Here is a 14,680-nt window from a genome sequence, read left to right on the forward strand (position 1 = left end):
TAGAAACCACAATGTGATACTCTAAATCTTTCCTCTTAATCATTTAGGGGTGTCAAGATGAAGGAGTCCATTACACAGCTAGTTTATTAACCCTTTAAAGAGTATGGATCTGTTACTCAGGTTGAAGGCTGCTTATCACCCTTTTCCTGTGACAGTAATGCTCACATTTCAACTTGTCACCTGCACAACAGACTTTAAAATTGTGAAGCTAATTATTCTTTTTTAGCATTTTGTTCATTCTAGATGGAGGGCAGATTAAATAGCTAATTCATTCTCAGACCAGAAAAGTTGCTACTCTTTCCCAACATCACCAAATATGGGAGGGCTATTGGTCCGATTGCATGCTGTCTACCCCACCTGCTGTGGATCTTAGGCTGTTGCTACTGATTTCAGGCGTGTGCTATATTTCATATTATATATATATATATATATATTATATATATATATATATATATTTTATTCTATTCTAAGCAGATGAGATGTCTGTCTTCTAGAAATAGTGAGCGGAAGGTCTAGTCAGGGGCCTACAAAATGAAAACAATTTTACAAATGGAAAAACACTGAGTCTGATCATCATTTTTAAGAAAGGGTTATTAAAGGAAATGACTGACAGTGGTTGTGCTGAAAAATTTAACATTTTGAGATTTTAATCACACACACATTTCTAAATCTAAACCTGCTCCCTTGTGTTGCACTGAAATAGGCTTTTTCATGTTCTCATACCTGGAACAAGGTATATCGTATTAGATCATATTTTCTTAGTAATGTGTCGGTAGTGTAGACTTTTTTCTCTAACCAGAGATGTACGTGTGTACTGTAGCATTTTGCTTTACAGCATCTCTCTAATCCTGCAATGAAAGACATTTCACACTATTTTTTATATGAATTCATATAACATTCCTTAAATGTTGGCAGCATGGTGTTGGGCAATTAAATACCAAGTGATACAGGGACTTAGAAATATCAGTATCATAGTTAGATCTCCAGCTGCTCTCTATTTATATATGTATTTATTGCTCATTGCTGCTTTATTACCTGGAGCTCTGTTGTCCATATAGCAAGCTTCTAAAGAATATTTCCAGTATTTTGCTTCAGAACACTGGTCATCTGTGACCTCTGAGCTGTATATGTCATATACATGTCCATATAACCTGAGCTAATTTTAAATGGTCTTTGGTTTTTCCTGTTTTGTGGTGGTTCTGTTGATGTACAACTAGGTCATCAATTCTATATAGACATCTCTGGCATGACTTAGCATGCAGTTTCTCATAATTCATTGTCACTCAGCATTGCTACTTCCTACAAGAGCTGCTCTGATTTTAATCGATGGCACAGTGGGGTTCATTTTGTGTAAATAAACCTTGACCTCCAGAGAAAATGAAAGGTTAGTTCTAAAAGGGAAGAAAAAAATCTGCTTCTATCAGCTGTAATTTTTTTTTACATTTGGCAAGAAGTAGCCATAACTCACAGGCTAGTTAAACTCAAGCAGCTGTTCTAAATTTCAGCTCCAAAATGATTATACCTTGACTTTTTGAAATCCCCTTTCAAGCATTTACCTAAGGGGTACAATTTGTATGAGAGAGACTGCAGCCTAGAGTAATTGAAAACATACAAACTACAAAGATCAATTAGAAAATTAGGGTTACTGGCATAATGCCTAAAGGTTAAAAGTAGTTACTTTTTACAATTAACTTTTGCACTGAAATTAAACAAGAAACTCACCTGATTTTGTTGCAAATGTGTCCAGACCTCTGGAAATTTGATATGACAAAGGGGGCTGGGAAACACGCGAATCTTAGAAGAGCTAACTAAAAGTTACTGAAAATATTGCAATTAAAGTTTGCCCTCCGTGTATAAATCTTAATTGTGTCCTTGTCTCTCTAAATTGCAAGCCGTATAAAGCTGCTTGTGGAAGTTTCACTTAGCTCAAGTTTTTTAAATTGATAACTTTTCCTTGGGAAGAAGACAATACTGCTGGACCCTACATAGGGAGTAGAATCCTATTCAGACAATAAATTTTATTTCATTCTTAGCTAACTCTAATTCTGCACTTCTTATTTTGGGCAAGGCTACATGCGTATTGAGGGGTATCACAAGATATATGGACTATTAGAGTACAGGCTTTAGATACTTACAGTCCCAAATTATGATTACGACTATTTTTTCTGTAATCCTGCTGTGGATTATATTTCATAATTCAGGTTACAATGCATCAGTTTCACAGCTCAACTGAGACAAGCAGCAATGGCAGGTACCACCTTATGGGTTCTTCATTTTTTTGTGCACGTGTACTTTGGGGCACAGACATCATAGAAGCAAGTTCCTTGGGAGTAAAAGATTTTGATTGTTATAGAATAGCTGGTTCATGTGAGGTTGCATGATTGCTCCCTTCACTTTTAGTATCAATCTGGCCCTGAAAGATCAGTATTTAAATCATTGTGCTACTAATATTTTCATATTGTGCTGGTGTCATTTAATCACCTTATCTTCAAATTTCTAGGTGAAGGAAAGTGGTTCAGAAATATTGACTACTATCGTTTAGATGGTTCAACCACAGCTCAGTCAAGAAAGAAATGGGCTGAAGAATTTAATGATGAAACTAATGTGAGGTAAGATCATTCTATGTAGCTTTTTACTTCCTACCTCTTTTTTTTTTCTTCCTACATCTGTTTTATACATTTATGAACTCTTTTTTTAAGATTGTGCAGATACCAAAATATCCTACCAGTAATAGAACTTTAATTATTTTAAAAGATATTTTACATGTTTTGTACCTGTACTGTTGCTCCTTCTTCCTGTGTGTGTGTGTGTGTGTGTGTGTGTGTATGTAATATTTATAGGTAAGTTGCCCGGCACTTTCTGTTACACAATCCTGTTTTCAGTTGCTTATAACTCAGAATTGCAACAGAGGTGAATGGGAATTCTGTTCTGACCATACAAAGTGCTATCAAATACTAATTATGCTGAAATAGTAGGCTCTAGGTATCTCAAAGTGAGCACCCAGAATTAGTTGACAGTTTTGCCTTTAGTCTCTGTGCCTCAGTGCCCCCTGTGTAAAAAATATTGATACTACCGCACCTCATGGGGGTGTTAAACTTCAGTCATGAGATTATTACATGGTGCCACTATATGGCAGAGTTAAGGTATTTCAGTATCCTAACTATGTATTTTTGTACTTCAAATTTTTTTGTTTTCTTTTAAGTTTAACATTAACTCTGAATTTCCTGGGTATATACACTTGGCTTTGGGATAATTGCAAAATCCATATAATGTACATTACTCTACGTTACTAATATGTATTCTTAACATTAACTCTATCTTAATGTAATTTTTGTCTCGGAATTTTAGTCTTATCCAGGAGAGAATTTTCTGTGTGTGTGTGTGTGTGTGTGTGTGTGTGTGTGTGTGTGTGTGTGTGTGTGTGTAATGTAAACTATGCATGTGCAAGGCCACTGCATCAAGCTGTTAACATTTAAATTAGTACTGTAGTTTGTCTCTGGACACACACTCTCTCAATACTGGCCCATGTGAATGAATTTTAAAGACAACTATTTACACTAAACATAGAGATGACCAGACTGCAAAAATTAATGAATTAAATAAGGGGTAGCTTTCATATGATTTTTCTTAACTTTGAGTTAAGTCAGTGAAATAATTAAAAACAACTTTTAGTTTTGACTTGAGTTTGACAATGTGTGGTTCCGCCCTTAATGAGGAGAAATGCATTTGATGTTGGGATTTTATTTGAGAAGAAAGGACTTCTGTCATTTTGTTAAAGGTTTCCTATTAAGTTGGTTGATTATAGGGTTTACTCTATGCCACATGCCTTGTCCTTTGATGTGGCATGCTTACTATCCCTTGCACATGTTGAATATATTCAGCCAGCTTCTGAACGGAACAAATAAGAATCACTCTGTTGCAGCATTGGCCCATTAATCTGACAATAAGTGCATCTCGCTAATATTTACTAAATTAGCTCTAAAGTGAATGAAAAGGTTATCACTTATATCTCCTCAACAAGGTTAGGTTTTCTCCAATAAACAGCTCACAGTGTAACAGGTATGCTTTGTATTGCATTTTCACAGCTATTCGTGTACAATTTTGAATTTTCATAAATATAAATGTTCTCTTTCTGTAGCACCATTTCATGGATAATTTAGTTATGGTTGGAAAAGACACTATTTTCAGATGCATATAACAGTTTGAAAATATTAACTGTTGGCTGATATTTTTCATGATTGTTGACATTGGTTTTTGTGGAGAAATTCTAGTAAAATTCTAGCTGGTTTTGTTTTGTTTTTTCAGGCCCCTTGTTGTGTGTGGATAAGTTTGAAATATAAACTTTAAACCATAGTGATTAAACCTGTCCCTCAATTTCTCTGTCAATTTGGTTTTGGTTTTATAATTATATTTCCCTCTTCCTTAAAATTTTTCTCCTTCTGTTGCAATTGGAAAGGTCTACTCAAACAGGGGGAAGAAGACTGCCTGAACAGTGAAACCAGCTATACATTAAGTTTTTGTCAGATGAATAAAGCAAACTGAAAAACAGATTTTTTTTCCCCCTCCAGTCCTAATTTAGAGTCATCTTAAGTTTTATTTGTATCAATATCAGTTATGGAACTTCTGTCTGAATTTTTGTATTAAATGTTTGAAAATTTCATATCAAATATACAGGCGGCTAACATTTCTGGATCCTGACACTGCCCCAGTCTGAGACATTTGAGCCATGACATGCTTCCTGCAAATATGGGAGGCTGTTCAGATTTGTCAGTGAGGCCATTGAGCATGACCACACTCCTTCTGCTTTCATGCCAAAGTCTCTGCCTCAGTTTTGAAAATCTACAGAATCTAGAACACAAATATTCTCTTTTTATCCTCTCTAAGATACATGCACCAGTGGCATCAAATTTAAAGTATATGTCAATACCTGTTGTGAGGAGGTTTTCTTCCCTAGATGGAAAAATAGAAGTCATCCACAGAGAGAACCTTGAAGCTATTTCAGCAGCCCAAAGGGGCTTACAGGGCAACCACATGCTGCAGATGACCTAAAAATCCTTAACTCCCAGAACCATGGTTGATTCAAGTGATATGCTAAGTAGAGTGTTCATAGTGAATAGATCCATGGGACATCAGGAGGCTGGCAGCCATTGAAGCTAATGCAGTGACCTGGCATTGACTCTAGCTTAGTTCCTGAGTAGCAGATAACTATTCAAAGGAAATCCTCTGTGCATCAAAATTCTCAGATAGAATTCTGGTTGGTGAGAAATCCAATGAAGTTCAAGGAGGACTACATCCTTATATAAGGGCATAAGCTCCTTTCATTCCAACATCTCTTCTCCCCCCTCCCCCACAAAATACCAGAAAAGAGATGCCAAATGGAAGTCCAGATCAGAGAATGGGTCCAATCCCTCTTTCCAATCCAAACATTACGTATTAACACAACTAGGATTACTGCCATCTACAAATTGGTTTAGAGACAGGCTATTCCACTTCTCAGACATCTAGTTTTAATCAGCATCAGACAGGTGGGTACAGGCGATAGTGCAACATAAATACTTAGTTACTCTGGAACTTTAAACCCTCTCCATCCTCAAGAAATAGCAAGCACTTTCAAAGTGTTATTCCAGATTTTTCTTAGTATGAAAAGAACAAGAGGAAATCAAGCCCAAGAGAGTAAAAAGTTGGCGAAGAAAACAATTCAGAATGGAGACTCTAGCTTTTGCTACCATTGGAATATCTTCAGAAGACTTTGTGGACTCAACAGAACCTTTTGTGCATTTTCTAATCACACCCTATTTTCACCAGTTTCTTCATTTTGCCTACAAAAATCACCAATATTAATAAATAACATTTACCTTTCAATCTGTCCTCTGCTCCTTTGGTACTCTCAAAGCTATTTGGTTACACTAACTTACATCATTAAAGACAGATTCATCATAGCATCGTTTTCAGGGACCACAGAGGAAATTACATTAAGGATCCTCTCTGTACTTCAAGCATAAGGGTTCCTAATAAACGTATCTGTTTTTCAAGAGAATCATCCACCTAGGGATAGGTTAGTATGGGGGTGCTGGGTGGGGTTGGCAGCCTGTGATACACATCAGGTCAGACTAGATGATCTAGTGGTCACTTCTGGCCTTAAACTCTATGGTTCCATGGTGATAGAAAAACCCATATGATGGCAGGATCCTCCTTCCACTACCCAGTCTCTGAAATCTTATCTACTGATACCAGTATTTCAGATTGCAGAGCACACATGGAGGATCAAAATACAAAGAGGGATAAAAAGGTCAGAGGCAGAAAGGTTCCTGAACAACATCTTGAAAGAGATCTAGATAGAGTTAGGCTGGCTATTCAGCATTTCTGAGTGCTAAGGGAAAGAGTATATCCTAGTTAAGACAAAAAAAAGAAACCCCACAACTGTGGCATATATGAATCAGTAGTGGAGTACAACAGGTTCCAGTCTAAATGCTGAAACAATACAGATTTTTTTCCTGGACAAAAGCTCAGCTGGCCTCCATTAAAATGATCCACATAAAGAAGTCACTGAACACATAACCAGACTGGTTAAACAATCTGCAGATAGTCAATATTCTATATGGTCCCTGAATCAGGAAGTATTCTTTCTGATATCCGTAGATCCAGGTGCATGTATATGCATCCATGTGAAACTCAGAGGTGTGGCGTTTCTTCACCAGGAAAGTAGACCACAGATTACTGAGGCAAAACTGATTCACAGATAGCTAGACTGGCTTCTTTCCTTCTTCCCCATCTTTTGCCACTAGAAAGAAAGTGATTTAGTAGATAAAAGAGGAAACATCTATCATTCTTCTCTCTGCAAATTGGCCAAGAAGGTATTTAGACCTAGTGGAAACATGGCAAAAGTCCCTGCTGCATCTTTCCATTAGACAGGATCTCCTGTTCCAATGTCTGCTCCTGCATTCTGCTCTAGACTTTGGCTTTGAGTAGCAAGAACTGAACAAAATGGGATACTTCTCCTCTTCTAACCTCATTCAGGCTGTCATATTCTCTACCTATGCAAGCTTTTGGTCAGAATGCCCGTAAGGGTGTTAACATACAAAAATCAGCACCAGGAAATCAGGCATTCCAACTCTTCGGATTTCTTGCACGGTGGCCTAGACTTGAATCTTAGACTTCCTTCCATAGTATCTCATGGCTCAGTTTTAAACTATGCCATAAACTCATGCTTATCTAAATACCTGATGTCATCAAAGTAGCTTATAGTAGTATAACTGTCGAAACCAACCATTAGGTGTATCTTTCTTATCTAGAATTGGTACAAGTTCTTATGAACCATCCAGTGGCCTGAAATGCCCTTTTTTATTTCTTTTCCATGAAAGCTTTCTTCTTGGTTGTAACCAGGTTGGCAGTCTTGGAAATCTCTTTTAGGAATACACAACATCTTACTGTATCTTCCGTGATGACAAAGTAGTTATTGGTAATCAAGGTTAAATCTTTCCTACCTCATGGGAAATCATTTTGTCTTCATTTACTTTGAATCTTCGACACCTGAAAGAATAAGTACAGCATAAGTTAGAACAGCAATTAAAATATTCCTAGGTAGAACTGATCAGTATAGAAAAACATCATCTTTGTTCATTTCTATTTATCCTAAATGTCTAGCCTTGAATGCATCCAAATACTCTGTGGCTAGAAGGATCAAATAATGTGTCACTGAAGCATATTAAGCCACAGATAGACTGATTCCAGACGAGGGGGGGGGAACTATTCAATTTATTCCACAATAACATCCTGGTCAGAAAGAACATCAGCTACCATAGATGAAATCTGTGAAGCTACCACCTTGTCATCCATGGATACTTTTTTTTATCAGTACAGACAGAAAAGTGTCTCTAAACAATGTTGTCTCAAAATAGATTAATACCATTTTAGGCAAGGGGAAACAGTTTGCTTCTATCCTACTTATGTCTTCCTCTCTCTAATATTTTCTTCCTGCTCACTACATCCCAAATGTCTTGGATTTGGGGAACTTTCAGGATTGAGAATGGAAAATTTACCAAATTACTGCTTTTCTGGGTCTGACCTGTCCCAATGTCCACCAGTTTTTCAGGTATGTTGATGATGGTCTCTGCAGGGTCCATCTGTTTAGTTAACACAGTTGAATTAGGCATTATGGTTGTTTGCTTAATTTAATAAGGATTCAGAGTTTCCATAAAGCATTGGAAGTTCATATCTGGAGTAAAGGCAGAAGGGGCATCGCCAAGCCCTGGTGCCTCATGAACTACCTCTGCTCTAATATATCATACATATTGTACATATTAATTTAAGCTCTGTTTTGTTTCATGAATTTTCCCAAATACACATGTCAACATTCAGATTAATAGCTGTAATGCAGCCAGTTGTATATTTAAAAAGCAATAAATGGAATAAACTTAATTCATGCAGTGTTAAAACTTGGACTATAAAACTGCAGTAATCAGTGACTTTTAAGTTACATTTCCAAAACTCTGTCATTACTTACATGCTAAGTCACAAGTTAAAACTTATGCAGTAATAAAAATATTACATACTTGCAAAGAGGTACAATTACAGTTGTTAGAACTTAAAAATCCCTGCATTTTGTGTTTTTTAAAATATCAATCTTAACGTTACATGAGATTTTTTGCATTGTTAATTTTAAGTTAATCGTGGCTGATAGTGACATGTAAAGAAACAAAAGTGCATCGTTTATAAAAGATGTCCTAGAAACAGTTTCATGCCAAGGAATTTTTAAAGTCTGCTTTCCAGATAATAGTTCCAATAACACCAACCAGCATATATTCATTTTTAAATGATGGTTTAACTTGGCATAACTAATTTTCTTACATTTGATCCTGAATTCTAACGTCTGAAGAAAAGTTATTTTTTCTCTCAGAACAATTCTTGGTAACAAATTACTTCTTAAAGTCCCTGATCTGTAGTTCTGACAGCTGGCTAGCAGCTTTGCCCTTTTATTTAGAACATTACAGATGCAAATTTTATAACTTCATGGTTTTTAGAATATTTTGAATCATTATAATTTATGAATAATTCATAATAGGACCCCAGAGGATTTAGGTTACAGCATTTCAAAAACTTCATGTTTATAATCATTAAGGAATCCAAGGTAAGAGAAGTCGGTTTGTAAAATATTAAATTTCATAATTTTTTGTTGTTCCAGAGGCCGTTTGTTTATTATTTCCACTAAAGCAGGATCCCTTGGAATTAATCTGGTGGCTGCTAATAGAGTGATTATCTTTGACGCCTCTTGGAATCCATCCTATGATATTCAGAGTATCTTCAGGGTTTACCGCTTTGGGCAGAACAAACCTGTGTTTGTGTACAGGTTCTTGGCTCAGGTACGTGCAATTTGGACATTTCTCATTCATCCTTTAAGGCTCAGATCCTGATGTTTTATCTGTAAAGGCGGACCATTACATCCTTGTGGACTCTTGTTGAAGTCAGTGGGGGGCTACACAGGAAAAGGGGTCCATTGGTGTAGATCAGACAGTAGAATTGGGGCTTAAGATTGTCAAACCATTAGAAAAGAAAAAAACTGTGTATATTATGTCCAGAGGGGTCCATTAAGATCAGTTAGTCTGACCTACTCCATAATACATACCGTAGATTTTCACCCATGGTTCCTGCATCAAGTTCACAGCTTCTGGTTGAGCCAGAGCATATCTTTTAGACGTCCAGTACTGATTTAAAGACTCCCAAGTGATGAAGAATCCACCATATCCATAGGTATTTGTTCCTATTTTTGTTTAACCTCACTATTTAAAAATCTCTGCCTTATTTTTAGTCTGAATTTGTCTAGCTCCAGCTTCAAGCCATTGGATCTTGTTCCTTTTTCTGGTAGATTCAAGAGCCCTCTACTACAAGAATTTTTTCCCATTTAGGTAGTTATAGGTTGTCTTCAATTCATATCTTAATCTTCTAATTATTTATCTTAATAGCTTGAATTTCTTTAGTCTCTTACTGTAAGACCTTAAATCATTCTTGTAACTTTTATCTGAATCATTTTCAATTTGTCAACATCCTTTTTAAATTGCGAACACCAGAACTACAAACACGCAATTCTCATTTAATCTATATAGAATGCCAATACTATATAAGTCCCCTCCCTACATCTGCTCTCTATTCTCCTGCTTATACATTCAAAGATCACATTTTCTTACCCACCATATTGCACCAGAATTCATGTTCAGTTGAGCCCTGACCTGTCCCCTAATTTTTTTTAAAAGCTGTCGTTGAATGTAACGCATCTGTATTTCTTATTTAGTGTGATTTTTATTTTTGTTTAACTTAAAATAAGGTGAACAATGCAATAGAATTATCATTTTTTTCATATTAATATTTTTTAAACTACAATTTAGGGAGCTTGTGCAAAAGCCAGTTTCTTCAGGGAGCTAAAGAAGTTAAAATATATTGATTACTCTAATAAATAGACATGCACCATTAGTTGCATCAGCAGTTCATGTTCCTTTGTGGTGTTTCATTAAGGGACTACATTAATTTTTAAACAATTTAGCAAACTACAGGAGATGTATATGGCTAAAGTTCTTTAGCTGTTTTAACAAACATTAATGATAGAGTAGTGTTGTTCTTACCATTGCTGTTTTTCTCAGTGACAGAATAACTTTCCCATTTGTGTGTTTAGATTTATAAAAACAAATATTTGGGGTTTTTTAGGGAACAATGGAGGACAAGATATATGATCGTCAAGTAACGAAGCAGTCACTGTCTTTCCGAGTAGTTGACCAGCAGCAGGTTGAGCGTCACTTTACCATGAATGAGCTTACAGAGCTTTATACCTTTGAGCCAGACTTGCTGGATGACCCTAATTCAGAAAAGAAAAAGAAGAGGGATACACCCATGCTGCCAAAGGTAACATAATTCACAAATCTTTCATAAATCTTGAAGCCTGTTCAAGTAGATAGTGCTGTCTTTCTTAGGAGGGAAAGAGTGTTATGAAAAGATTGGGATTGTTTACATTTAAAAGGAAACAAATAAGAGGGGACATTGTAAAAGTATATAAAATAATGAATGATATAGAGAAGGTAAATTGATTTTCTTTTCTTCCTGACTCTCAACACAAGAACAAGGGGACCTTCAATTCAATTAAAAGGTGGGAAATTCACTACCAAAAAAGGGAATACTTTTTCCTGCAACATGTGATTAAACTGTGGAACTTGTTGTCACAGGAAGTCATTGAGGCCAAGATTAAAAAAGGGATTGGATATTTACATGGATGTCAGGAATATTCAGAGTTATCACACTGAATGATGACAAATTTTTAGCGGCTATTAAACCTTGTTCTTCAGCGTTTAAGTCAATCTGTCAGTCTTACAGTAACGTCAAGTAAAGAAAATGTGTTCTAGCCATAAATACACAGAGCACTTGTTTTGTTCATTGTTTTCAAAACAGATTTGAAAATAAGGTAAGTGTAAGATAGCTATTGTTTGTAGTAAATTTATTTTTATTAACTGTGATCTTAAATGTAACATTAAATATAGTCTGATAAAGGTTAATTCCTGAGTAACCAACCTATTGTGAAATTGTCTTTCACTTAGTATAACAATCATTTCATACAACTTAACATTTTCCATGTATAAAATAATCTAAGTGGGTCCTTTACTTAGTAAAGTGATCATATTTCTTTCAGTATTATTTGTAAGTCTTATGTAGTTGGCTCTTGGAGAAAATATTTAGGGCTTTTTTAGGTAGGCTTTTTTTTCAGTTTCAGCTGAATTAGTATTGAATGGTTTCATAATATTGAAACAAAGTGGACCAAACTTCAGCAGGACCTAAGAACCACCACAAACCCCACCACCAAGTGCAAGACACATTCTTTTGACTTTGCATTTGCTAATATTAACATATGAAAAAAAACTTATTTATTTAATTTTTTTTATTCCCATGCAGTTCCTGAGGAAAGGAAGGGAGAAGGAAAGAAACCGTGCATGGTAGAAACTACTCATGTAACTTAATATATTTCTGTTAGGCACTGAGGTACTACAATAATGAAGGTGCTATAAGAACCTGAAAAGAATACAGTAAAATAGAAATGATGATGTCAAAACCATGTAATCAGTATTAATTTAAATTTGTTGTAAGTAATTAAAGAGCAAATGTTCCAAGCATACCTGGATCGATCGATCTTCAGCTGTCGTTAAGACTGTGCCGATCACAACACGTCCACCATTCTTTTCGCACTCTTGCTTGCCTTCTCCACGTTCGTCCGAAACGTTTTTAACAATGTCATCTTCCCATCTTCTTGGAGGCCGACCGGGTGGTCTTTTCTGTTCTTGTGGGTACCACTCAGCAATGATTCCGGTCCACCTATTGTCTGTGAGCCATGCTGTGTGGCCTGCCCATCGCATCTTGTTATATCTCCTTTCCATAACTATATCTTTCACACCGCTGCGTTCTCTGATCATTTCATTTGGGATGCGATCCAGAAGGGAAATTCCCAACATAGCTTGTTCCATTACCCTTTCAGCTACCAACAGCCACTGCTCTTCTCTCTTCGTCAGTGCCTAGGTTTCACTGCCATACAGCATGGCTGGCAGCACTGTTGAATTGAAGATATGTGTACATGTGGTCTTGTCGATTTTTCCTTTGAGGACGTCCTTGATGGAATTAAACGCACACCATCCTGCCCGAATCCTTCGCGAGAGTTCTCCATTTAGGTCTTGGTGCATATTAACTTCTTGGCCCAAATATATGTACTATTCCACTTCTTTGATTTCTTCTCCTGTTACCGTTATTGGGGCTTTTTGTAAGACGTCTGATCACATGTATTTCGTTTTGCAGCGGTTCATCTTCAGGCCAACCTGACTGCTTTTCTTGTCAAGTCTTCATAGCATGCTCTGCAGTTGGTTGATGCTTTTGGCAGTTAGTACGATGTCATCCACGAATCTGAGATGATCATTCTCCATTTATGTTGACACCACTCCTCCAGTTGATCTTGTTCATAACCATTTTGAGGCAGGCAGTGAATAGTTTCGCCTTTCTCAATTGGGATGCAGGGGGGAGTTTCGAGGAGAGTAATGTATGTTGTACAGCCAGTATTCTCTTCCTTCAACAAACTGATGTACTGTGTGTTAATACCCTGCTCTGTGAGCACATTTAATATTGCATTAAACTCTATGCTATCGAAGGCCTTTTCATAGTCGACAAAAGCAATGCACAGTGGGAGTTTGTATTTCCTCGCCCTTTCTAGGGCTAAGGGTAAATATATGGTCAATCGTGCTAAAATTTCTTTGAAACCCTGCCTGCTCTCTTGGCTGTTGTTCATCCAGACTCTGCGAGAGTCGGTTCGTTATCACCTTTGTAAAGAACTTGTAGATGTGAGAGAGCAGGCATATAGGGCAGTAGTTGTTAAGATTTTCTCAATTGCCTCCTTCCAGCTTGATGGTATTTTTCCTTCTTCAAGATACCAACTGAATCTTAAAGCGAGGGCCTTCCAAAGCTTTTTGCCTCCTGCAGAAATCATTTCTGACTTTATTCCATCTTTGACTGGAGCTTTTCCCTTCTTCATCTGGTATAGTGTGCTTCGGACTTCACTGACCATTACTGGAGGTGGGGGAGGCGTTCTTCTGACTCTTGGAGTGTTGGGAGAGGGACATTGATTCTTGATTTGAACAGTTCTGTATAGAAGTCCTTGCAGGACCTCCTCCATCCCTGCTCTATTGATTACTGTCTCTCCGTCCTTGTTCTTAAGTGCTGTTACACTTAATCTGTACTGTGTCAATTCCCGCTTGCATGTCTTGAGGCTCTTGCATAATTCAGCTGTTTTGAGGAACTTTTCTTTCCGGGAGTTCTCAATGTCATCCTTCAGTTTTCGCCGTATAAGCTTGCACAGAATAGAGTACTCGAGGTTGTTATCCGAGCTCCTTTTCATATTTCTCTGCTTCTCCAACAAGCTTTTCATTTCATTTGAGATTCTTCCCTTCACCACCTTCAGCTTTTCAATTTCAGCTGCTTTTATGCAGTGTCTCAGCTTGTCAGCAAAAATGCTATAGTCCTCATCACACTTTTCCGTCTGGCTCCAGACAAACCCAGAAACTCCGAGCATACATGTGAGAAAAATATAGATATTTCTAAATGACTTGGTTGCTACTGTATTTAATTGATTGTAAACTGTCGAGGGGAGAGGGGGGATGCTTTTCTCCTGCTTTATTGTGACCGTGTTTCTTTTTCAATGAAAGATGGCATGTTCTCCATTTTAAAGATAATCTTTTTTAGATTACTAGAATGTGATTCATTATTGTTAAACACCAGACTGGTTTTCCTTGAAGTGTTAGATCATACACTATATTTTTTTAGATGGATTTTTACTAGACCACCTAGAGTGCCATGCAGCTGTCAGAGGGATTTAGGAGATGTCAGCCTAGTACAGAGCCACTATAGCGTGGTCATTTTAAAACACTTGAAAACAAACTTTATCGACTTAATCTAAACCCTTCTTATTATGAAGTTTTTCAATTCAAGCAGTAAGTCATAGATCATCTTCTTAATAGTGGTTTTATTGTAACTTTGTCAGTGAATTAAATTCTCTATTTCATTTTTTCATCACTTTAGAATGAACATCTGCTTTAAAAGAAAAATTATTTGTAAAGTTAATATATTATGCTATTTTGATTATTTTATTTATTGTATGTTGATAGCTCCG

At 36.6% G+C, this 14,680-nt stretch overlaps 1 protein-coding gene across 5 annotated transcripts in view; it reads left to right on the top strand.

Annotated features, from left to right (window-relative positions):
- The window catches only part of ATRX (ATRX chromatin remodeler), a 139,844-nt gene that overhangs the window by 102,331 nt on the left and 22,833 nt on the right, over positions 1 to 14,680 (top strand). For all 5 annotated transcript variants that reach the window (XM_045029586.1, XM_045029585.1, XM_045029588.1 and 2 more), the window contains 3 exons: positions 2,501 to 2,609; positions 9,182 to 9,359; positions 10,696 to 10,890. In XM_045029586.1, the coding sequence (XP_044885521.1) occupies positions 2,501 to 2,609; positions 9,182 to 9,359; positions 10,696 to 10,890 (482 nt within the window). The remainder of the gene's footprint in view (positions 1 to 2,500; positions 2,610 to 9,181; positions 9,360 to 10,695; positions 10,891 to 14,680) is intronic.

This window comes from Mauremys mutica, chromosome 9 (assembly GCF_020497125.1).
Source record: "Mauremys mutica isolate MM-2020 ecotype Southern chromosome 9, ASM2049712v1, whole genome shotgun sequence".
Classification (NCBI taxonomy): domain Eukaryota; kingdom Metazoa; phylum Chordata; order Testudines; family Geoemydidae; genus Mauremys; species Mauremys mutica.